The sequence below is a fragment of the Trichosurus vulpecula genome, chromosome 5 (genome assembly GCF_011100635.1).
Source record: "Trichosurus vulpecula isolate mTriVul1 chromosome 5, mTriVul1.pri, whole genome shotgun sequence".
Taxonomy (NCBI): Eukaryota; Metazoa; Chordata; class Mammalia; order Diprotodontia; family Phalangeridae; genus Trichosurus; species Trichosurus vulpecula.
In genome coordinates this window covers 266,266,186-266,289,590 of record NC_050577.1, presented here as the reverse complement: position 1 = coordinate 266,289,590, position 23,405 = coordinate 266,266,186, and the positions used below count along the sequence as shown (strand labels likewise).

Sequence of the window (23,405 nt, the reverse complement as noted above, 5' to 3'; positions counted from 1 at the left end):
AGCAATCTTTATCCATTTTAAGACCAAGCCTCAGACCCTCCAAAAAGCCTTCCTAACCCTACTGCACACCAAACAGTATGTTAGTTTTTGTTTTGTTTCTGTACAATTAGCACTCTGCCATGCTTTTTTCATTCCCTGGTAGGGACATGGTGATGGAGATCATGACACAGCACAGATACCATCCATTAGGTATTTGCTACAGTATCTTTAACTGGAGTCTTACTGCTTTTCAGCCATCCTTTATGTGCTTACCAACTCCCTTCTGTTCAATGAATGTCCCATTCTTGAACTGACAAGCCCCACCTCCTCATCTTCAACTCCCTCTACTACAGCTCCTTCACCCAGTTGTTCGCACTCAATTGAGTCTCCTGAGGGAAAGATGTCTTTCCCTTGAGCCAAGGCTGGCCCCTCTGCTTTAGCACTCAGTCTCCTTTCCCTCTCAGCACCTTTTGCTTTCCAGCCAGTTACACATTCTCCATCTTCTGGTTTCAATATCTCCCTCTCACAAACTCTGCTTCTCTGCATATGATGCTTAGGTCTCATCTACTCTAAAAAGCAAAAAAAAATTTAACTCGTTAGTAATCCCCACAAGGTACCATACTGTGTGTCATCTCTTTTCTCCTTTTGTACACAATTTAACCCTTAGCCTCTACTTCCTTCTCCTTCTGGATTCCTCATGCAGCCTGGCTTCCATCTTCACCTCTGAACTGAAAGTGGACTCTCAAAGAACCCCAACGATCTCATCTAAAACATACCAGCTTTTTCTCAATCCACGTGTTCCATGATCTCTCCAGTATTTGACCCTTCTGGCCCTTTGGTTTGTGGTGGTACTATTGTTGCTACCTTATACCTTCCTGCCTCATTTTCTCACTCCTACAATATAAACATACGCCAAAGGCTGAACTTGCCTCCCTTGCCTTCTCATCCAGCAATCTCACCCACGTCCCCTGCCTTAGCTATTATCTGAGAAGACAACTCACAAGCCAACATTCCTGGGCCTGACCTCTCCAAGTTGAAGACCGCCATTTCCATCTTCATGCCCCACGAGACCCTCAAGCTCAGCATGTCTAATATCCCATTCTTCCTCTTCACTTTGCTACCGTTTAATCAACTGAACCAAGCCCGTCACCTCAGACATCTGACGCTTCATTTTCCTCCCAACCAGTCCAGTCCCGTTCTCACCATACTCACTGCCCCCAACCTGTGATCTAGGCTAACAGGTTCCTACTGTTTTCATGCCTTTCCCCTTTTCCACCTCCCATCTACATACCAACGCTAGAACGGTGTTTCTTCCACACAGGCATCTTCAGCTATTCTATCGCACTCCAAAACCTACCAAAGTCCACAGTCCTTATATTTTGGTTTTCAAGGCCCTCCTCAATCTAGTTCCAACCTACCTTTCCAGCGTTCTCACCACTCCTCAAACATATTCCACATGCTATCTGCCACCTCACAAACATATCCCGTGTATTTCTACCTTCAAGCCTTTGATGAACCTGTTCTTTAGGCCTGGGATGTCCTCCCATCAACCATTCCTCATCTTTATTTACTGATATTCTGTCCATCTTTTAAAGCTTAATGCCACATACTCCATGTAGCCTCCTCTAATCCCTCACTTGGGAAGTTCCTAAGCTGAGTTCACACATCACTCATGTGCTTACATTAAAAGTGCATGTAACAGAGGCTTATCTTGCCTACTCTAAGGGCAGAAACCCTCTCTTATGTGCGCTTATATCTCTCAGATGCTTCATAGAGCACACTGCAGATGTCTGTGAAATGAATGAACTTGTGCTTTCTGTTTCCTTCACATATTTGTTTTATACCTTCAATCAGAGTCATAATGGGGCTGAGTACACTGTACCCACCTCCATCGTGGAGTAAGCATTCAATAAATAATTGAATGAATAAAACCAGCCCCTCGTGAGAGGCAGATGGTTCAGAATTCATTGCCACGTTCATTCTACCCCAACTCCCAAATTCCTTCCCTGTCCTTCTTCTGTGGACCCCCAGCCCCAGACTTAATACAAGGGAGTAAGATTGGTGGGAAGACACAACTTCATTTGCACCATGGTTTCTTTTTTTTTCTCCTTTTTTTGGGTTCATTTTAATAAAAACATCATATAAAAGGCATTGAAGCCTCTTTTCCCCTCCTGGGGGTGATCCGTCAGGTCTGTCTGGGTTGAGGGATGCTCCAGTGAGTCACAGCTCATCATGAGAAATGTGCAGGGCGTGGTCACACAAGTCTGCGGGCATAAACACAAAATCAGCCACAACAAAATCCTGCAGACAAATACTACCATCATGCTGACATACTCCAATGAATATATATATGTATATCCATGTATACATACACATGTATAAAAACAGAAATAAAATCAGAATAGTTACTAGCATCATGCTGGCATATGCATCCCCAAACATTCTCTGGAGTATGTGTTTACATATTAAACCTTCTCAAAATAACATCCCATTTCTACTCTTCATCTCTTTACCCCACATGGGGACATGCCACTGAGCCTTGGGGGAAGCAAATAAGAGCTAGTAGTTGGGGAGAGTGGGAAGTAAAGGGCAGAGAGGCAATTATGAAGCCCAGGTCTCCAAGGGAGGAAGGAAAAAACACAGGCCATAGTCAAGAGTATGTAGAGGTGAAGACAGGGAAAGCTTACCTGTACGTTTGCTACAGAGCCGGTCTTTGACATTGTCAGTCTCTCGGGAAAAGAACTCAATGAGTTCATCCTCATATTCTTCTACAATGCTCTCACACTGTAAGCCCAAAGCACAAGTCAAAGTGAGGGGTGCTAACACGAAGGCCTTTGCCCCAACCTCCACAAGGGTAACTAAGGCAATACCCTAACTCTGCCTCAGCAACCCCAGAACACTTGAAATCTCACTCTGCCATTGGCTTCTTAGCCCTCACCGCAAATTTGAGGCTGGCTCTGATGTCTCCATCAATTCGAATGCCTTCCATGTCCGGCTCATTAGCTCTCTTGTCCCGGCTCACTACCCGTACATAATTCTTTCGATGAGTGGTGGGGTCAGCCTGTTCCCCATATTCCTTCATTTGCTCACAAACCCGTTCCAGCAGTTCTGTCAAGTGGGCTTCTGAGCGGGCATAGGGCACCTAGGAGGGCAACACACAAAAATCCTCACCCTGGCTTAATCCTCCCCATCCCTTTGAATCCACAGAGGTCATTTCACCAAATTTACATCCTTCCTTTCCTTCTGAATGTAATTTGAAACTAATGTGCTCCAGAAAGCCTTCCCTGGTTAACTAACAAGTCTGTTACCTATATTCCATAAGCGCTGATGAACCAAGTTTATGCAATATTCATTTCTGTTTACTGCTCTAACAAATAGAGATAATTCGGCAAATACTTATTCATCTCCTAGAGTATTTATAATATACTTTACTGCTCACAGTGGATACTGTCTGTCTGCTGGCAGCAAAGACACAGGGTGGTCAAGGTCCCCAACCTGGCCATTAGGGATCAACACTTACTCATCTTCTTCCTTATTAGGTATAGCCCAATCTTTCCTATTACTCTCTGAGCTAATGACTCATTACTCCTAACGAGATCAAAGCCCCTTCTGCCAGGCTAGGTATCCAGGCCCTGCCCAGAGCCAACAGGGCTATTTAATTTCAGAGAAAGTATGAATTACCTCCACAAATGACTGGCTGCCGTCAGGGTTGATGCGAAAGGAACCCATCTGGATGGTCTTCTTGGGGTCTACTTGGGCAATTTCCCACTCTAGTTCATCCACAAGAGCCCTGCAGGCTGGAGGAATGGGAGCAGCAGAGGAGCATAAAGGATTGCTTTAGAGATCATTTTAATCGGGGCTTTTTAACCTGGGCTTCACAGACTCCCAAAGGTCTGTGGATAGACTTCAGGAGGTCCCTGAACTTGGATGGAAAACATATTTTGATAACTGTATTTTGATATGATTGGTTTCCTGTGTAATTCTATGTATTAAAACTATGATTAACTATAGGAACACAACTATAAAATGTTTTTCATACAAATAAAGTCAGATCTAAACAACTGGAAAAATATTAATTGCTCATGGGTAGGCCAAGCCAATATAAAATCAGTGCCATACCAATAAAACTACCAAAAAATTATTTCACAGAGCTGAAAAAAGTAATAAAAAAGGGGCAGCTAGGTGGCAGAGTGAGTAAAGCACCCGCCCTGCAGTCAAGAGGACCTGAGTTCAAATCTGGCCTCAGACACTTGACACATTTACTAGCTGTGGGACCTTGGGCAAGTCACTTAACCCCAATTGTCCTGCCTTCCCCCCTCCAAAACAAACAAAAAAAAACAAACGAAAAAACTACTTCTAAAAAAGTAATAAAAAAAATTCATCTGGAAGAACAAAAGCCCAAGGATATCAAGGGAATCAAAGAAAAATGTGAAAGATGGTGGTCTAGCCATACCAGACCTCCAACTGTATTATAAAGCGGTAATTATCAAAACAATCTGGTACTGGCTAAGATGTAGAGTGGTGGATCAGTGGAACAGATTAGGTATAAATTACATTATAGTAACTGACCATAGTAATCTAGTAAATGATAAACCCAAAGATCCAACCTTTTGGGACAAAAACTCATTATCTGACAAAAACTGCGGGGAAAACTGGAAAGTAGTATGGCAGAAACTAGGTGTCTCACACTGTCTACCAAGATAAGGTCAAAATGGGTACGTAATATACACATAAAGGGTGATACCATGAACAAATTAAGAGAGCGTGGAATAGTTAGGTTTATGGATAAGGGAAGAATTTAGGACCAAAGAAGACATAAAGAACATTACAAAATGTAAAAGATAATTTTGATCACATAAATTTGATCACAAAATTATAAGAAAAACAAAAAAATTGGGAAAAAATATTTGCAACAAGTATCTCTGATAAAGGGCTCATTTCTCAAATATATGGAGAATTGAGTCAAATTTATAAAAATACAATTCATTCCCCAATTGATAAATGGTCAAAGGATATGAACAGGTGGTTTTCAGACAAAGAAATCAAAACTATAGTGATATGAAAAAATATGACTATGGATCACTATTATTACTATTGATCTGAGAAACACAAATTAAAACAACTCTGAGGTATTTCCTCATACCTATCAGAGTGGCTGATAAGACAAAGAAAGGAAAATGTTGGATGTTGGAGGGGAGATGGGAAAACCGGGACACTAAAGCACTGTTGGTAGAGTTGTGAACTGATCCAACCCTTTTGGAAAGCCATTTGGAACTATGCCCAAAAGGCTATAAAACTGTATAACCTTTGATCCAGCAATACCACTGCTAGGTCTATATCGAAAAGACATCCCCCCAAAAGGGAAAAGGACCTATTTGTACAAAAATATTTATAGCAGCTCTTTTTATTTTGTGGCTAAGAATTGGAAATCAAAGGGAGGCCCATCAATTGGGGAACATGCTGTGGTATGTAATTGTAATGGAATATCATTGTGCAGTAAGAAATGAGAAGCAGGATGATTTCAGAAAAACCTGGAAGGGCTTGTACGAACTGATGCACAGGGAAGTGAACAGAACCAGAAGAACTTTGTACACAGTAACACTGTAACCCTGTACGAAGAAGAATTGTGAATGACTTAGCCATTCCCAGCAATACAATGATCCAAGAAAACCCCAAAGGGCTAATGATGAAGCATACTTTGAAGAATACAGACTGAAGCATGCTATTTTTCACTTTCTTTCTCTCACCTTTCTTTTCGATCAATATGAAAACGTTTTACATAATTGCACGTGCATAACCTATATCTGCTTACCATCTCAGGGAGGTGGGAGAGGAGGGAGAGACTGAGTCTGGAACTCAAAACTTTAAATAAATATATTAAAAAATTTAAAGAAAAGAAAATATGATTCTGAGTAGGGGTCCACAGGCTTCCCCAGACGGCCAGAGGGGTCCGGGAGGTTAGCTGGACTGCGCGGGGGCGGAAGCCCCGGGCCCCCTGACTCGGGTCACCCCCTCCCCCACCCCTTCCTCCGGCCGGCCTGGGCCTTTACCTCCACAGTGCAGGTCCTGGCTCTTCCGCGCCCACGCGCTGCCCAGCAGGACGGCCAGGAGCAGGACCAGGCCCCCGCCGCCAGCCATGGTCCGCGCGGCGCCGGGGCAGCTCCGCCTGCCTGCGAGGGAGAGGAGCGGCCGGGGATGAACAGCGACCCAGGCCCCCGCCGCCTGTGCCTGCCTCCCGCCCCCCGGCCCGGCCCGCGCCGTTCCCACCTCAGCCCCCGGGGCCCCGCAGCTCGAGAGCAGCAGCCGGTCGGGCGGCCCCACGTCAGCCCAGCACCCCCTACACAGGAGCCGAGAGCGGCAGATCTGGCTGTTCCGGGGCTCTTCGGCGCCGCGCACCGCCGGGGCCGCCGGACTCCGTGCCCGTAGCCTCGCGGCCCGTCCGCCCGCCCGGCGGGGCCCAGCCTCCCGGCGCAAACAGACGCCGCAGCCCCGCGGCTCGCAGCACAGGCTCGTCGGGTCCCGCGGCGGCAGCAGCAGCAGCTAGGACGCCGGCGCCGGGTGGCAGGACCTGCGTGGCAAGGAGAGGAGGCGTGGCCCGAAGGGGCGAGCCGGAGGGGCGAGGCCGAGGCCGAAGGAGCGGGACGAGCAGGTGAAGGGAGGGTCCTAGGTGCAGCGGAGCGGAGAACTACAATTCCCGAGAAGCTTTGCGCCAAACGGGAGCTCTCGCCATCTGGCACTCGGCTTCCTGCGAACCCTCCTACCCTCCCCTGAGAAAAGGTGACGGCGGAACCCAGGCCCGGGGGAGGCCAGTTGCTGGCTCCGCCCAGCTCTGCCCCGGGCGCCCTCACCGCCGCTCCAAAATTTTAAATGACACTTAAGCATCCAGTGCAAGGAGGTGCGAGAAGGCAAGAATAAGGAATTCGATGCCCTTTTCCCACAAAGATGGGGCCGTGACACTCCACCACTGGATTTTTTGCTTTTATTTTATAAAACATTCCATTGCAGACAAAGCTTAGGAAAAGGGTATCAGCAGAAGCAACCCTGCTGAGCTTTGTAGCCAAATGGTCACAGGCCTGGGACACGGAGGCCCTTTGGCAATGCCCTTGTGTGTTTTGCTCTGGCCCCAAAGCGGTACCTTCTGGATCCTCCATCACTTAAGTACAGAGCTACTGACCCATTTGTCATCGCCCCGCACTATCGTCCCTAGCCAGCTAGGGAGTGTTCTGTGTTAACTAACGGTACTGCTGCTTCCTTTCTGGGCCAGTTTCCAGGTTTTGTTTTCCATGCTGCCACAAGGGTAGAAGGGAGCTCAGCTCCTGCATATTTTGTAACATCCTAGCTGCACCGGGAAAATTCCAACAGTTCTAATAATAGCACCATCAGCAGAGTCCCTATAGGTCTGAGTTGGGGCCTGGGGCCTAGGCCCTGTCCCCAGGGCAGTGCTGGAGAGGGGGAGGCAGAGGACCAGCAACTGGAGAAGCCACCTCTCCCTGATGCTGCTTCTGTGGTGTAGCCACTGAGCACTCAAGAAGGGGGGACTGGAAGGATGTGGCTGGAAAAGAGCAGTCAGAGCGCCAGCACAGTGGAGAAGACGGCTGAATCTGTTAGACACAAAAATGAGAACATGAGCCTTCGAGTGAATGAAGAGGTAGCACTTGGAATACTTCATGCAGACAAAATAAGTTAGAAAGAATAAATGACATAGTTTGGGCCAGGGCAGCATGGGAAAAACAGGGCTTGCAGGGGAATAAGGTAGTAGTGAATCCATTCACAATCGTGCACAATATACACACCCCAAAACAAAGCCAGCTTTTCCCCGATCTCAAATCTTACTCTTGGGGCTTGCCTGGCCATCAGGCTCAGGAACCTTCCAATCCATTTTTCGGCCCTTCTCGTAAAGCCCCTTGAGCACTTTGTGGAAGGACTCTGGTTCGCTGCCATTTTTGCTTAACTCCAGATACTTTCGGTAAAGTTGAAGAGCTGTTCGGGCATCCTCAATGCTATCATGGGTCTCCCCTTGGATCTTGAGATCTGAGGAAAGTAAAGTGGTTTGAGGTCGAAGTAGAAGGGAGAAAGATTACCACTATCAGCCCCACCTTTTCCCTGTCATTTCCTTAGGGAAGGAGCAAATCACTCCCCTACAACAGACATGGAGTGGTTCTTGGGCCTCTTAATCATTATTACATGAAGAAGAAAAAGCCCTAATTTGGAGAATCTGGAGGACCTGGGTTTAAATCCCAACATTACTATTTATTACCTGTGACTTTGGGCCAATCATTTAACTTTTCTATACTTCGTTCCTTATCTGTAATGTAAGAACTTGATTTTTCTAAAGTGCTTTTCAGCTTTCAATCCTCTGCGCCTATTATATGCCACAATTATACTTTACCACCACTAAACAAATTAACATTGGTAACTAAAGTTGTCCTCCTTCCTTTCTCTCTCCCACCTCCATTCATTTTCCTCCAACAATTTCACCCTGAGGAACTGAGAAACATGGCACCTCACCCAAGAAATACCAAGCAAGGAAGCGCAAGGAGATCATTCGTTTTCGGGGCATGTGGAAGAGGTAGACAGTATCGATGACCTGGTCTTTGGGCACCTAGCAAAGATAAAAGTGATAAGTTAAGGGCTGAGACGCTCAATTCTCATCTTTAGTACCACAAGGAGGGCCCAAACTCCAGAAACATACCCCGTTCTCTCCCTGCCTCTACCCCCTTCTCCCACAAATACTTGGGGAAAGTATATTCCGAACCATGAGATTGATGACCCGGAAGTCCTTCTGCAGTCCATGACCCACAAACTTGACACCAATGTCTATAAGGAAGCGAAGTTTCAGATAGGTAGACTTGAGAGTGGTAAGGTGCTTCGAGGAAATCTTAGCATCCAGGTCTCCAGGCTTTATCCCTGAGTACTGGGTCAAGTAATCCACCACCTAGGAGGGCAAAGAACAGAAAAAGTCATCCCAGGAGAGGGAGCCCATCAGCAGCATAGGTTTTCCTCTGTCCAAGCTCTCAAGTCTCCTGGTACCTGCTCCTGTGTAGAGATGTAGTCATCAATGAAGGGGACACCTTCATTTGGCCCTTGGCCCCGGACACAGGTGATTCTAGCCACTGACATCTGGCTTGGTTTGATGGTGGACTTGGTGCCATCACTACGCAGCTCTGCCTCCTCCTATGGGAGTAGGGTACAGAAGGTTCTTATAGACTTGTCTCTCCCTCCTGGGTTCCTTAGGGTTCTTGCTCCAAGTCCCCACAGATGTTTTGGACCCAGTTACCTCATTAAGGGTGACAAATTCAGCATCCAGGCCCACCAGGTCCCCGGCCTGTGGCATCTCACTCAGCATCAGTGGGATGAAGGTAGCATGGGTCTTGCGCTGCTTCCGGGCCAGTGAGGCCTCGGCCAGCAGCACGCTTGCTTCAATAGGGTTCTTGACTGGAGGGCAGAGGGGCAGACAGCCAGGGCAAGGATGGGGAGTGGTGAGGGGAAGGAGGCTCAGGGTGACTGGGGACTCTGAGTCTGCATCGTGGCCCCTCAGTAATCAAAGCACATAAGTAGAGGGAATGAAGCCTGGTGGACAGGCTGATGGAGAGGTCAAGCCAGGGAGTTATCAGGAAATACACAAAGTAGAGGCTGAAGAAGGGGCTGAGGGATGAAATAAGAATTTCAAAGTCAGGGTCCTAGTTCAGTTAGCTCAGGGCCAAAAAGAGAGAAGAAGAGAGGGTATGAGGGTGTTCACAGCTTGTGGACAGACAGGAAGTCAAATACTGAGACTATTCAAAGGAAGTGGAGATGGTGGGAAAGCAATGGGGCCAGGCAAAAGGAGCAGAACAGCTGCATGATTGGTGAAAAGGGAAAATCACTTGGCTAACTGTGGGATGAGGACATCTGGTAACAATTTGGGCCCAAATTTTTGGATCTACTTCCAAAGTAAAATCTCTGCCCTGGCATTTTTAACTTTAGTTACGTTGATAAGCAAGAATTTCTACATTGTCTTCTAACATTAAACACTAATCCAAAAACTATTAAGAAATTTCCTTGATCCTTAGCTGCCAGAGGGCCCAGTTCAAACTACCCATATCCTTTGCCCACCCTGTACCACTCACTGCTCAGGTTGTATTTGGTGTTGAGATTCCTCTTGACATAATACAAGATGGCGGGCACCTTCCAGCTCATGTCAAATTGCACAGCCTCACACTGTAGAATGGAAGAATCATTGACTGTCTCTGGCCCAACCCTCTGCCTTTTTCTCAATGCAAGTCATGAATTTTTAGCTTTGCTAAATCTTTGTTGTACAACTAGGAACCCATCCCTCCCTCCTGGGTGTGGCTGGGGTTTTTCTAAGTGCCTTGAGATGAAAAGACTAACCTTATCCACAGGTTCAATAAGGAAGTCATTGAAGAGGTACCACTGCTGATGAGTAACACCCTTTAAAGGAAAAAGGGACAGCACATGTCTGACCACAGTGGGTCCACCCTGGGATGAGGAAAGCCACTACAGCCACCATTTTAAGAACCTCCTTTCAATGCCATAGAACTCACCTCTTTTCGCTGGTGGTAGGTCTCCCCAACTTTGATGTGACCCACCAGGCTGCCCCCTGTTCTTGAATCCAGAATGTGGACCACAGTAGCCATAAGGTCATACACATAGACGTTATCCTCCTCTTCCCTGAGTGGGTTCTGCTGTGAGGGGAATACCTAAGTTGTTAAATCAGGTATAAAAATAGGGATGGAAGGAGAGTTAAGGACAGAGGGCATGGTAAGGAGCCCTCTGTCTCTGGGACGTTGAAGTGGCTCCTTTGAGAATCCCTCCTCCTCCCACCCAGTTCTGCCAGCATCAGTACCTCATCCCCATCAGTCCAGTTGCTGACATCCAATCCCTTGTTCTTCGTCAGCTTCATTTGAATGGAGTATGGAAGCCAGACATTCTTCAGCTCCTCAATGGAAGTGCACAAAGGCCGCCCTTTTGGACTTCCTAGTTCTTTCCTGCCAGACAAGCATCATGGAATGGAGTTAGAATTTTGCCTGAGATAATAGGAGTTATCAATATTTCAGCACTCCAGCCACCAGTATGTGGTAGGTCAGTACGTACCAATCAGCCAGAGCACTCTCTTTGCTTTTAGGGATCTCCCCACCTGCCTTCTTTACTGCCATCTTGAAGGCAAACTAGACAGAAAAGAGATCAGGTTCCTCAAAAAGGTCCAGGGATGGGTCCCAGTGTTAGGAAGAAAGCAGAAAGTACCCTGGCATCCCTGACTCCTAGCCCAGCTCCAGACCTCACCTCTGCCTGCAACTTCCAGAAATCAGCCTCTTTAGAGCTGTTGACCTCACAGTTGATAACTAGAACATCTGGGAGACGGCGAATGTTGCGGGTCTGGACCTAGGGAGGGAAAGTGGGACATGAAGCAATCTAAAAGGTATAAAGTTTGGGCTGGGATACAAAAATCAAGATCTGTACCCTTGGACTAGGACTTTTCCCTGCCCTGAAACCTGAGGACAATACCTATAGGTGCTATCCTGCTTGGTCCTAGAGTGGATGGAATCACCAATGTTGGCGAGGGGGAGGATGTAATCCAACCCTGGACAAGACAAAAGGTAGTCTAAAATCCATGTGCTACTCACTGTGGGCTGGTACTTTTCACAGTTCTCACACCAAGCCTGTGTGTTCTGTTCCAGGCAGATGCTTCTCTTCAACACCTGAGCAAAGTCATAGTTCTTCATATTCATACTCTTATCTGAAGAAAGATGAGGCCAGTCACTCTGGTTGCTTCTCCAACTCTACACACCTTTGGCAATGATTACCAACTGTCTCTCCTAGTGCATCCCCTCCCCTGCCCACCAGCTCTGTGAAGTCAGGAAGCAGCTTCCCCAAGCCACTTGTCTAGGGCTATACCATTACTGTGGCTCTCAGGATAGGAGAGTGTGAAGAGCAGGGTAGATGACACACGCACTGTTTCTTTGCCACATCGGCATAGGCTACAGTTCTCCATCTCACAACTGAAGAGCTGCCCAATGACTGAGTCTCCTGATGAACAAAAGCTGTTAGGGGCAAAGAGGAAGCACAAAGCTATCAGAGAAAGGCACTCCTATACATCAAGGGGCTGAGAGGAGCATACACCTAAGGGACCCCCATGTTCCTGTCCTGTACCTGCCTCCTGCACCCCTGTAAGCCTGAGGACCTTCCTGTTCCTGCATGTCTTGGTGCAGCTGTGTCAGAATAAAACGATTCCACCTCTGGATGAGCCTGGCCAGATTGCCCTTGCCTGAAACCTCATCTGAATCAGCCAGGATTAGTCCTAGGGCTGAGGCTTCAGGGATGGTGCGGAATGCCCTCAGGAAGTTACTGCCCTGTAAGAAAAGAAGAGAATAAGAGGTAATGGAGATGGTTTCTCAATCCTAAGAATTTGGCACAGAGAAGCTGTATGTCTCCACTAGGTGGGTGGCCTCTAACCTGGCAGGGATCACCACGAGACAGGTCTAACATGTGGAACAAGAAGCCCAGCTCACAGCCCAGGCAGAACTCCTTCTGGCACAGGTGGTTCTGGATTAGACAGCGAACAGGCTCAAGGAAGTACAAGACCTAGAAGGAAGGGAAGAAGAGCTCCAGAGTGAGGAAAGGCCAATGGTACAGAATCATAGAAGTAGGAGACTCAGACACATCCTAAGACAGGGGCTCTTAACCTTTTTGTGTGTCCTGGACCTCTATGCCAGTCTGGTGAAGTCTCTGGACTCCTTTTCAGAAACATAATTGAAGGAAATGCTACATTTCAGTTAGAGGTTAATGAAAATAAAGATATAATTTTTTCCCATCTAAGTTAGATACTTCTTGAAATCTATCCATGGGCCCCAGGTTAAGAACTCTTGTCTTAGGAAAAGGGGCGGTAGAAGTTAGGGGGAAATGAGCCTAGTTGACAGAGCTTCAGAATGCGTAGTAGGCATATTCAGTCAGTGGGTCCTCAGCCCTTACCTGGATCATGCAGTTACAATAGGCATTGGGAATGTGGGGTTCCAGCCCAGCAAACAATGTCTTATTGTAGTGCTTAAAGTCAAAATCCTCTAACCCTAGCTTTGAGTATTTGATGGTCACCTGGAATGAAGAAAATAACCCAGGTGAGAGGTGGGGATAAGTAGGCAGTTCCCCAATCCCTAAATAACCTTTACATTCCTTGGAATGTCTTCCTTACATTCAGGGTGGAAGATTGGGGGTGGGATGGGGGGAATCCTACCACTCCGGCCCAGTTAACTAATATCTACTTCAGCCTCTCCAATCCTTTCCTATTATAAGACTTCTCTCTGCAAGGGATACCAGCACATGTATCCCTCCCTTTCCCTGACCCTCAGTACCTTTCTGTATTTTTTGGAGACCATATAGAGATGTGGTTCCTCTTCCCGCCCTATAGGTGACTCAGGAACCTGGTTGAAGTTGTCAAACTCACTATCCAGCTCCTTGAGGCGGTAAGGGATCTAAAGGAAAGGAAAAGCATGCAGGAAGGAAATATCTGACATCATCTTTCTTACCCCATATGACCACTTAACCAAATCTTGTCAGTCATCCCTAACATTTCTTAACCCAGATGCTTCCTTTCTATTTCTATAATCCAGGTTCAGGCCTTTTATCAACTCACAATTATATTATTCAGTAATTTCCCAACAGGTCCCTTAATGCCACTTCATCCTGTATCCTGACATCTAAATTAGATCCATCTCCCTAAAACACTGCTTTTATAGTCACTTCCTTATTCTATAGCTGCCTACTACTTAGAGGATAAAGTCTAAAATCTTTACCTTGGCATTCAAGGTCTTCCCATTCATTTCTATAATCTTTGTACACATACATAGTAAGCATTCAAAAAAACATGCTGGTTTACTAAAAACAGCAGTTACAAGGGTGTCAGAGAAGTAGAACAGAAGAGGAATGAGGTAGCACAAAATAAAGAGATAAAGAAAGCTGGAGGTGAGGCCTCCCCCTTTTATCTCCTCTCATACACACCTGGTTACGAAGCCTGGTTCGGGGGTTGGGTGCATAGCCAATGAAGCCCACCTTCTTCATGGTGCGCAGAATCTCTGCATCCACTGGTGGTGCCCGCCTACAATGCAGCATGGCTCTGGGGCTTAAGGGGTCAAGGGGTCCACGACTGCCCAATTCCCAAGTCCCAGAGAAAGAGGAAAACTGAGGTCAAAGTAAAGGGGAACACTAGCTAATCGATGGGACAGTGACAGAACAAGAAAGAGAAAATACCAGCGTCTTGGTCCCTCCTTCCACCTGGCCCAGAGGTAAGCAATTACCTGGGAGCAGGAGCAGAGTTGGCAGCTGGCCAGTCAGACAGAAGAGTGTCAGTGGTGAGTGGAACTGGGATGAGAGAGAGAGGCAATAGGTCCTGGTTCCAGTCCAGGGGTGGCAGTGAGTCAACAAGGCAAGGTAGGGCAAATTCAGTTTCACGGGAATAGGGGTTGAAAGATGCCTCAGGAGAATCAGCCCAGAGGTGTACACAGCCCTCTGAGTCCCCAAAGGCTAGGGCTTGCTTGCTAGCTGACACATCAAACGTCATCAGCAAAGGCCCCACAGGATTAACATGGAAGATGTCTGCTGGGTTGGCCAGGCCTGTGGGCTCACAAAACTGACACTGCCCTGGAAAGAGAAAATGAAGACTTTGAGCCCACGTGAAAAATACTGAAGTACTACCCACACCTAGCCATGGGCAAAATTAAGAAGGGCTACATCCTCATTCCAGTAACAGGCAGAAATTTCCCCACCTATAGAGAGCTATCCATTAGCAAGTAGCAGCCTGATCTGTAATCTCTAAACAACACCATCTTTTCTCTTTTCTTGTGTTCTTGGGGAAAGGGGAGAAAGTAAGGGATTATGGCTTCAATTTAGATCCTACAACCCTGTAAAGAGGTTCCTTCTCTTGTCCCAGGGTCAGGTTTAGCTCTGCTCTACCCCACCCCCTCCCCTCTCCACTGTTGCCATCCAGTTCATCTCTCTATAGAAATTCCCCTTCTCCTGTCACTGTGCACCTGTCTGGGAGATGATGGCAAGGCGGGAGGTATAAGTGGGGATGAAGCGCAGGAAGGCAGGGTCAACGTGCACTTGTAGTGGTGTAATGGCTCGCATCATTCGCAAATCATAGACCTTGAGGAATCGGTCACAGGCCAAACCACTCAAGCGGCTAGAGAAGCCACAGGCTGCCAGCAGGTTGCCATGCACATCAAAGTCTGACAAACTCCCTGAGAAGGCATCAAATTCATGCTCCACCTTGAAAGTACGAAGATCCCGAAGAGATACCTATAAGAGGAATAATGCAATCACCCAGGTCATAAAGAACCAGAATGAATGAGGCAGACCTCAAGATCTGGGGAACCAGCTAGGGAAGAGAATAAAAGAAGCTGAGAAAGAGAGGGAGTCAAAGAGACAATATGACTGCTCAATTGCCTCTATGGCACCTGGCATACTGAAAGTAAAAAAGCAGCCAAAATCTGGGAGAAAATGATCTAGTAAGACAGTAGTAGATGGGGGCGGGGGTTGGGCCCAATTAATCACCTGGTTAGATAAAAGCCAGGATTGGAGGGGCTGGGGGAAAATAAACATATGAAAGCACTGTTGCTGAAGTTGTGAACTGGTCTAGTCATTCTGGAAACCAATTTGGAACTACGTTCCCAAAGTTACTAAACTGCGCTTTATACCTTTGCTATACCCCAAGGAGACTGAGAAAAGGACCCACATGTACAAAAATACTTATAGCAGCAACTTTTGTGATAGCAAAGAACTAGAAATTAAAGGGGTGCCCATCATATGGGGAATGGCTGAACAAACTGTAGTATATGGATATAATGGAATATTATTGTGCCATAGGCAATTATGAAAGAGATGGTGTCAGAGAAACCAGGAGAAAACATATGAATTGATACAGAGTGAAGTAAACAGAGCAAGGAGAACAATTTATACAATCATAACACTGTAAAGATAAACACCTTTGAAAGACTTAAGAACTCTGAAACAAACAAAGTTAAGAGCCAGGCCAGAGGGTGGCCCGGGCACCAAAATGAGAGAGAACAGGCACCTTGCCAGATGTGTGACCACAGAAGAAAAAGCGACTCGACTGCCTCATGATGGTGATGCCTGGTACCTCCACAGCATACTGGGGAAGGAAGCAGAAGGGAATGTCTAGGAATAGAATGACCCCTCCCATCATCCACTCTCTCTCCCAGAAGTGGGGCAGAACCCCCACCTTAGGCAAGGTCCCAGCCCAGGAATTTTTTTCCCTGTCAGGCCTCTGAGCTTGGGAAGAGAAGATCCCAGGCTTCCCCCACAGCTCCTTCTTGCCCAGGCCTGCACCTTCTGTGTTTCCTGGACAGTGTTGAGGTCAATCTCCAGCACATGGTTTTGTAGTCCACCTACAAGCAGGGTGCTGCTCTCAGTCAGGAGGAGGCTGTGCATGTCCTCACTCTCATCCAGGCTGTGGAGGCAGGGAAAGGGTGAGGACCCAGACACCTTGGATTTCTAGCCCACAGTCCCCAACCTTGGGCCTGAGCCATCTCACAGTGAAGGTTGACTAGGGAAAAAGCTTCAGGTTTTCCTTATCAGTTCAGGGCTAGGGAGCCACTTACAGGTAATCAAAGATAATGAGTCCCCCACGGGCCATGTACTTTAAGTTGTTCTTAGTAAGAAAAAGAACACCATTCTCCAGGCTCTGGATCTGCCGAATGTCATCACTGCCATTGACTTGGAAGGATGAATAGCGCTCCAGGGCTGGGCCAAAGAATGAGGTGGCATGGCCCTAGAAGAAGGAAAAAGGCAAAGAGAGAGACATACACTGAGTCAAAATACAAGAACATGACAGCCAGCTCCCCCTTCTTCCCTTCTTTATAAAGCAGACTGTAGCAGAAAAAGGGCTTGGACAGAAGAGCAATCTAGCAAACAATTAACAATTATTTATTAAAAGCTTACCCATACACTGGGAAGACAAAGACAAAATAAAAGTTTCTGTCCTCAAGGACCTATATGCTATTAGGGGAGGCAATGCATATACAAATAGAATGTAAATTTCTGACGGGGAGAGGACTAACAGCTAGGAGCAAGGCTTCATATCAAAGGTGGTGCCTGAGCAGAATTATTCTAAGAGGTAGAGGGGTAGGAGTGCAGAGTAAAGAGATGGAGTGATATGTGGAGAGTAGAACAAGAAGGCTAGTTTAGCTGATCCATTCTGTGTATGTGCGGGCGGAGGAGGTTATATAACAAGGCTGGGAGGCTGGGCTGGGGCCAGGGTGTGAAGGGCTTTAAAAGTAAAACAGAGGGGCTTAGATTTTAGTCTTAAGGGAACAGAAACTACTGGAGTTTATTGGGTAGGAGAGTGACACCATCAGACCTGCACTTTAGGAAAATCATTTTGGCAGTTGCTCAGAAGATGGACTAGAAACAGACTTGAAGTGGAAAGACCAATTAGAAGGCTTTTACAGTAAATTCAGGTGAAAGGTGATGGAGGCCTAAACTTGGATGGTGGTAGTCATTTAAATAGAGAGGAAAGGGATAGGAAAGATAGTATGGAGACAGAAATATGGATGTGAGAGAGAATGAGGAGGTAAGGATGAAAATGTGTGAACCAGGGTGATTAGAAGGACAGTGCTACCCCTCAAGAGACATAGGGAAGCTCGGAAGGGAGATGAGTTTTAAGGAAAGATCACAAGTTCTGTTTTGGACATATTGAATTTGAGATGCTTAAAGGACTTCCAGTTAGAAACAGCTGTTGGAGATGCACAAATGGAGCTCAGGAGACAGACTGGATTAGATACATAGATCTGGGAGTCTTCTGAACAGAGATGATAATTAAACCTATGGGAGCTGAGGTCACTAAGTGAGGGTGTAGAAAGAAAAGAGAAGACGGTCTAGTCTAGACAGTGAACCAGAAAAGGAGACTAAGGAGATGTCAGATAGGTAGGAGGAAAACTAAGGAGAGCTGTAGCATGAAAACCCAGAAGTAGGTAGTCAGCCATGCCAAATGGTGCTCTGAACAAGAGGGACGAGGACTGAGGAGAGGTGAAAAGATCAGACAATTATGAGATCACTGGTAACAAGAAGGGGGGTGGAGGAGAGAGAGGGAGATAAAGAGAGGATGGGGGGAGGGAAGAGAGAGAGGGGGAGGGAAAGAGGAAGAGGGAGAGAATATGGTTTCAGTTAAATGATTAGTTCTGAAGTCAGAGGATAACCATTGCAAAAGATTGAGGAGTCTGGCTGGGAAGGAGGGGAGAGATCTAGGTCTCTAGCTGTAGGGTCTTGTGTTTGTTTTTTCAAGATGGGAGAGACAGGGATGTTAACAGTGATGATCCAGGAGGTGTGTGGAGGTAGGGGTGGGGAATTACAAGGGCAATCTATTTGAGAAAAAAGGAAAGGCTAGGATCAAGGGTAGATGTAGAGGTGTTGGCCTTGAGAAGAACCACTTCTTAATCAGAGACTGGAGTAAAGGAAGAGCATGGGGGATGTCCAAGGGTTTTGAGATGTGGAGAAGAAATCAGGGAGTTCACAAGTTCTCTCTGTCTCTGTCTCTATCCCTCCTTCTCTGTAAAAGTATGACGTGAGGTCCTCTGCTAAGGGTGAAGCTTGAAAAGAGAAGAGGAGATTTAGACAATCTCTGTGGGGAGTGGGCTGGAGAATTAGGAAGAAGCAAAAGGATAGTTTGTCGAGTTAAGGGCCTAGCTCAGATTACATCAATCTGTAATGGACCTAGTCAGTTCAGGATCATGATTTCTTCAATTCTGTTCAACAGAAGTTGAAGAGGAGCAAAGGAGGTGGATGGTGGTAGTCATCCAAGGTTGAGCTTTGGCAAGGAGTGAGCACTGATGAAGGTAGGGGTCAAGGAACTGTCAAGGAGGGGAAAGTTTAGAGTTAAACTGGTTAACTGTAGGGTCATTACTGGGAAGGGAGGAAAGTGAAGCCAAATCAAGGTGACAGCTTGGAAGAGTACTAAGGAATGAAGAAATCAGAGGCACCTGTAAGGAGACAGAGGAGGCTTAAGAAAGTAAAGCATAGGACTAAAGATGGAATAACAGGAAGTCAGAAAAAGGAATTATAGAGTTTTTGATCATTGAGGTAGACCACTTTTGAGTGGTGCTAGATTTGGTGTTAGATTTTCCTCATGTATATGTAACATATACATATGGGGTGGAGGGAAGAACTAGGTCATGGCAGGCGGTAGACAGCCAGAGTTATAAAAATACAAACAACCTGTTACTTAATAATCCATTATTAGCAATATGACTTAAGAAAATTTTTTGTTTGTTTGTTTTTGGAGGAGGGAGGGCAGGGCAATCAGGGTTAAGTGACTAGCCCAAGGTCACACAGCTAGTAAGTGTGTCAAGTGTCAGAAGCTGCATTTGAACTCAGGTCCTCTTGACTCCAGGGTCGGTGCTCTACTCACTGTGCCACCTAGCTGCCCCCCCACCCCAAATTGTTTTACAAAATCTTTTTGCTCAAAGATATTTATGGCAATATCATTTTTTATTGGTAAAAAAAAAACAAAACCAAAAAAACTGAAACTAAAGTCCAAAGATTAGGGAATGGAGGAACAAACTGTAAAGTTAATCACATTAAGAACAAGTATGAAAACCATAAAGAAATATGGAAAGACATCTGAAAATACTGTTAAGCAAAGAAAGCAGAAATATTTTAGCATATACATAGACTGTGACAATGTAACAGGAAAATATACAATGAGGTGAATGAAGATTGATAGACGATGAAACACAAAATAGGGAGTAACTGACAAGTTGTTACAAATAACTATATACTGAAGGTTTTTAAAAAATAAGTTTAAATAAAAACTTAACTGGTTTTGTTATGATTTGAAGCAAACAGCAAATTACTTATTTAAAAAAAAAAAAAAGCTCTGAACTAGAAAACCAGAAGACCTCAGTTTCAGTTCCAACTCTACCTTAGGCAAAATCTCAACTTCTCTGAGCCTCAGTTTCTTCATCTTTAAAATAAGATGATTGGACCAGATCAGGGTTGGGGAATCTGTGGCCTCCAGGTTATCAAATGTGGCCCTATTACCGAATCCAAACATCAGAGAACAAATCCCCCTTAATAAAAGGATTTGTTCTGTAAAACTTGGACCCAGTCAAAAGGCCAAACCCAAGGACCTAGAAGGCCACACGTGGCCTCGAGACCGAAGGTTCCCCATCCCTTGACTAGATGATCTCTAAGGATTCTTCTTCTAAATTCTGAGTCTATTGGCAACTAAGGTATGAAGTCATGTACCAATCAGTCTACCAGTATTTCTTATCTTTAGCTAATTATGTGAGTTGGTTAGAAAAGTGACAAGGAGACCTAAGTCATGGGTTTTATCCAATATTGACTAGTTAGTTTTTGTTCCATCCCCCTGAAACTCCCATCTTGGAAATTTTTCATCAGTCATAGGGGGATTGGGTAAGAGTGGATAGATCAGCATAAATATATTTTTGAAAAAACAAACTCCAAAGCTCCATTGGCAGCTCAGTAGTTTTATTTTCATATACAAGAAACGACACATTATTCTTTACTGAGCTTTAAGAATAATACAGAAATATAGTGGGCACTGAAGACACATAAAAATTCTGTTGAAATCAACAAATATTTACTAAGCACCTACTATATGGAAGGTATTGTGCTAGAAACTTTGGGCGTTTCAGAAGGTTAGAGCCATTACCCTAGCACAAGATATCTGACCTCAGAGGTTCGAATCTAAAATATGTAGAGATATGTACAAAAAGCAGCTTAGGTGGCACAGTCCATAGAGCATCAGGCCTGGATTCAAATCTGGCCTGGGACAATTACTGACCCTGGGCAGGTCACTTAACCCTGTTTGCCTCAGTTTCCTCATCTGCAAAATGAGCTGGGGAAGGAAATGGCAAACCCCTCCAGTATCTTTACCAAGAAAACCCCAAATAGGATCACAAAGAGTCAGACATGACTGAATGAAAATATGTACAAAAATCCTATAATTATACAAGTACATATGTGAGAGGGGAAATAAATAAGATTTAAATGGCTGTAAAACTAAACTGGTGGAGTGGTTGGGGAGTCTGACCAGAACCTGAGGTAGATCTTGGCAGAAAGAAAAAGACCCACTGGGAAAGGATACCAACTCACTTCCAAACTCTGACCTCAACTGGCCCCTTACCGGCTCAACAGAACTAGAATCTTTGTCATACTCCACCAACGCAGCCCCTACCACCAATTAATTCTAGCTCTCTGCAAGGTCCTGGAACCTCAGATCAGAGAGTCTACTCCAGTCCCCACAAAGCAGAATGTATCTTACCCCATGACTCCCCACCCACAGCATCTCCTCGTGGAGGTCGAAGTGGGAGACGGACACCGGCACGCCCACCTCGGCTGCCACACTGTGCAGCTCCGAGTAGACGCCTTCCATGATGTGCACAGATTCTGGGACGGACAGTGCCTCCAGGGCCACTCCCTCGGGGTCCAGCTCCACATTCTGCAGCAGACTAGGGTTCAGGTGGGCATCCAGGGCAGGGTCCAGGGTGGGATGCAGGGCTGGGGCATACTCCGTCAGTCCAGGATCCAGGCCCTCAAAGTTCATGACGACAGTCGAAGCAGGCAAGGTCCCCCCACCCTCCCGCCCCAACCCCTTCTACTGGCTGGTCCCGAACCTTTAGTAGGGCAGCCCCTGAGGGGACATCCTGGTCTGCTGGGGGAGAGGAAGAGTTGTACGTGGCGGGGAGGAAAGGGGGAGGCAGGCCCAGCTACGGATGCCTACCCAGAGCCCCCTGTGCCTTTCCTGGGTACCTGAGTCAGGTAACCCGGGAATCAGGCCACCTCCATTACCAAGGGGGTCTTCCACCCTCTCTCTACAGACCCTCACCTCCTACCGTCCCATTTCTTCCCTGTACCTCTTCCCCACACACTGTCTTGCCTTACCGCCCACACCATCCCACCCCCTTACCTGCCTGGCTTAGCCCTGATGCACCTGGGGTAGGGGGAGGACGTGGGAAAGGTGGGGGTGGGGGTGGGGAGGGGGAGGAAAAGCTACCCAGAATCCTCTGGGAGAAAGGGGGCCAAGGGACATAAAATTTTCCCAGAGTCTGGGGCCTACTTGTTACCCAGAACCCTCTGGGTGGAAAAACAGGAAGGGGCGGAGATAGGAAAGGCCATACCCATAATTCTCTGGGAAGGGAGTGGGCGGGGGCAAACGATTAGCTTCCGAGAAACCACTGGGGAATAGGAAGGGGCGGTTACCCAGAATGCCCCGGGGGTGGGGGGAGGGGAGAGGAGGAGGGGGTGGAGCATCAGGATCCCAGGAGCTGCGTGGGTTCCCGAGATTCTTGACGCGCTGACTGTCGTCCCCAAGTCTCGAGTGACGGACGCTTTCGGTCGAGGGGACGAGCTAAGATTAGGCCAGGGAAAAAGCCAGTTCAAGGAAAATGCCTCCGCGGGAAACCCCAAATCTTCCCGGCGTTTCTTGGCCCGCCTAACTAGAAAATTTTCGGACTCGGCCAGGGCCAATCAACGAGTGGCCTTTGGGGTTTCCAGCCAATCAGGCTAGGCCGGAAGCGCCGGGCTCAGTGAGGGCGGCAGTTGGCGCTTTAGTGTCGTCCCTGCGGAGCCGGACAGGGGAGGAGGGGCGAGGAGGGTTACGGGACGCCGCTAGGGACCTGTCGGGTGGTCCTCGGCCCTTTAGTCAAGGGCAGAAAATAAGTTTGAGTCTTATGTCCAGAGGGTTGGGAATTAGGAAAGGGCGTCCCGGGAAGAGCCCCGAATTTGGTATCAGAAATTCTAAACCGACTTTTTTGAGCAAGTCACTTCATCTCTTGCGATCTCAGTCATCTGCAAAATAAAGAGGTTGGACTAGACCAGGAGGTTCTTAACCCGGGGTGCTGCAAACTTTAAATTTTTAAAATAACCATTTGAATATAATTGGTTTCTGCTGTAATCTTGTGTTTTATTCATTTAAAACCATGCTTTTGAGAAGTTTCATAGTTGACATTCTCATCTCTCTGTCCTGACGTGCTTCCTGTCCTCAGTTCTCACTGTTGACCTCCTTTTCTTCCTTTAAATCCCGACTAAAACCCCACCTTCCTCAGGAAGCTTGCCCCAACCCTTCTTACTTCTAGTGCCTTCTCTCTGTTAATTATTTCCTACTTATCCTGTATATACCTTATCAGGTATATTTGTTTGCATGTTGTCTTCCCGCATTAGATTGTAAGCGCCTGGAGGGCAGGATTTATCGTTTGCCTCTTTATCCCCTGAGCCTCGAGTGTCTGGCACTTTGTAGGTGTGTAATGAATGGTTATTGAATAGATAGTCAAAAGCGATTGACAAAAAAGTTAAGAACCTCTGAACTCTGGACTAGATTTTGCCCCTGGTTCCTTTCAGCTCCACATTTAATGATCCTGTGATTAATGAGTCCTCAGCTGCACTGGATCCCACACATCCTG

General features: G+C 46.6%; 2 protein-coding genes across 5 annotated transcripts; both read right to left on the bottom strand.

Moving 5' to 3' along the window:
• Window positions 1-2,040: 2,040 nt before the first annotated feature.
• Window positions 2,041-6,562, bottom strand: CNPY2 (canopy FGF signaling regulator 2). Its single transcript, XM_036760268.1, has 6 exons — window positions 6,247-6,562; window positions 6,030-6,149; window positions 3,661-3,776; window positions 2,918-3,121; window positions 2,667-2,763; window positions 2,041-2,243 (listed from the first exon to the last, which is right to left on the bottom strand). Exons 2-6 carry the CDS (start codon window positions 6,115-6,117, stop codon window positions 2,200-2,202), a joined length of 549 nt encoding a protein of 182 aa, XP_036616163.1. The 5' UTR covers window positions 6,118-6,149; window positions 6,247-6,562; the 3' UTR covers window positions 2,041-2,199.
• A 382-nt stretch (window positions 6,563-6,944) lies between these two features.
• Window positions 6,945-21,974, bottom strand: PAN2 (poly(A) specific ribonuclease subunit PAN2). 4 transcript variants are annotated; one of them, XM_036759804.1, is made up of 26 exons: window positions 21,914-21,974; window positions 21,269-21,538; window positions 16,587-16,756; window positions 16,315-16,435; window positions 16,040-16,117; window positions 14,997-15,264; window positions 14,265-14,607; window positions 13,969-14,065; window positions 13,323-13,442; window positions 12,946-13,065; window positions 12,430-12,558; window positions 12,127-12,326; window positions 11,872-12,017; window positions 11,601-11,713; window positions 11,260-11,358; window positions 11,071-11,144; window positions 10,823-10,964; window positions 10,521-10,676; window positions 10,348-10,407; window positions 10,086-10,176; window positions 9,257-9,414; window positions 9,010-9,153; window positions 8,735-8,914; window positions 8,488-8,581; window positions 7,813-8,010; window positions 6,945-7,580 (listed from the first exon to the last, which is right to left on the bottom strand). In XM_036759804.1, exons 2-26 carry the CDS (start codon window positions 21,377-21,379, stop codon window positions 7,546-7,548), a joined length of 3,447 nt encoding a protein of 1,148 aa, XP_036615699.1. In that variant the 5' UTR covers window positions 21,380-21,538; window positions 21,914-21,974; the 3' UTR covers window positions 6,945-7,545. The 4 variants fall into 4 exon arrangements, with proteins under 4 accessions (XP_036615699.1, XP_036615696.1, XP_036615697.1 ...); XM_036759801.1 differs by having other exon boundaries at window positions 21,269-21,963; XM_036759802.1 differs by having other exon boundaries at window positions 10,521-10,661; window positions 21,269-21,963.
• Window positions 21,975-23,405: the final 1,431 nt, after the last annotated feature.

Coding starts and splice junctions, on each gene's coding strand:
- CNPY2 (XM_036760268.1), bottom strand. CDS start 6,117: ATGGCTGGCGGCGGGGGCCTGGTCCTGCTCCTGGCCGTCCTGCTGGGC. Junction 3,122..3,660: donor GCAGCCAGTCATTTGTGGAG/GTAATTCATACT, acceptor TTGCCCTCCTAG/GTGCCCTATGCCCGCTCAGA. Junction 2,244..2,666: donor GCTCTGTAGCAAACGTACAG/GTAAGCTTTCCC, acceptor TTATGCCCGCAG/ACTTGTGTGACCACGCCCTG.
- PAN2 (XM_036759801.1), bottom strand. CDS start 21,550: ATGAACTTTGAGGGCCTGGATCCTGGACTGACGGAGTATGCCCCAGCC. Junction 16,757..21,268: donor TGTGGGTGGGGAGTCATGGG/GTAAGATACATT, acceptor TCCTTCTTCTAG/GGCCATGCCACCTCATTCTT. Junction 11,145..11,259: donor TCTGGAAGTTGCAGGCAGAG/GTGAGGTCTGGA, acceptor TTTTCTGTCTAG/TTTGCCTTCAAGATGGCAGT.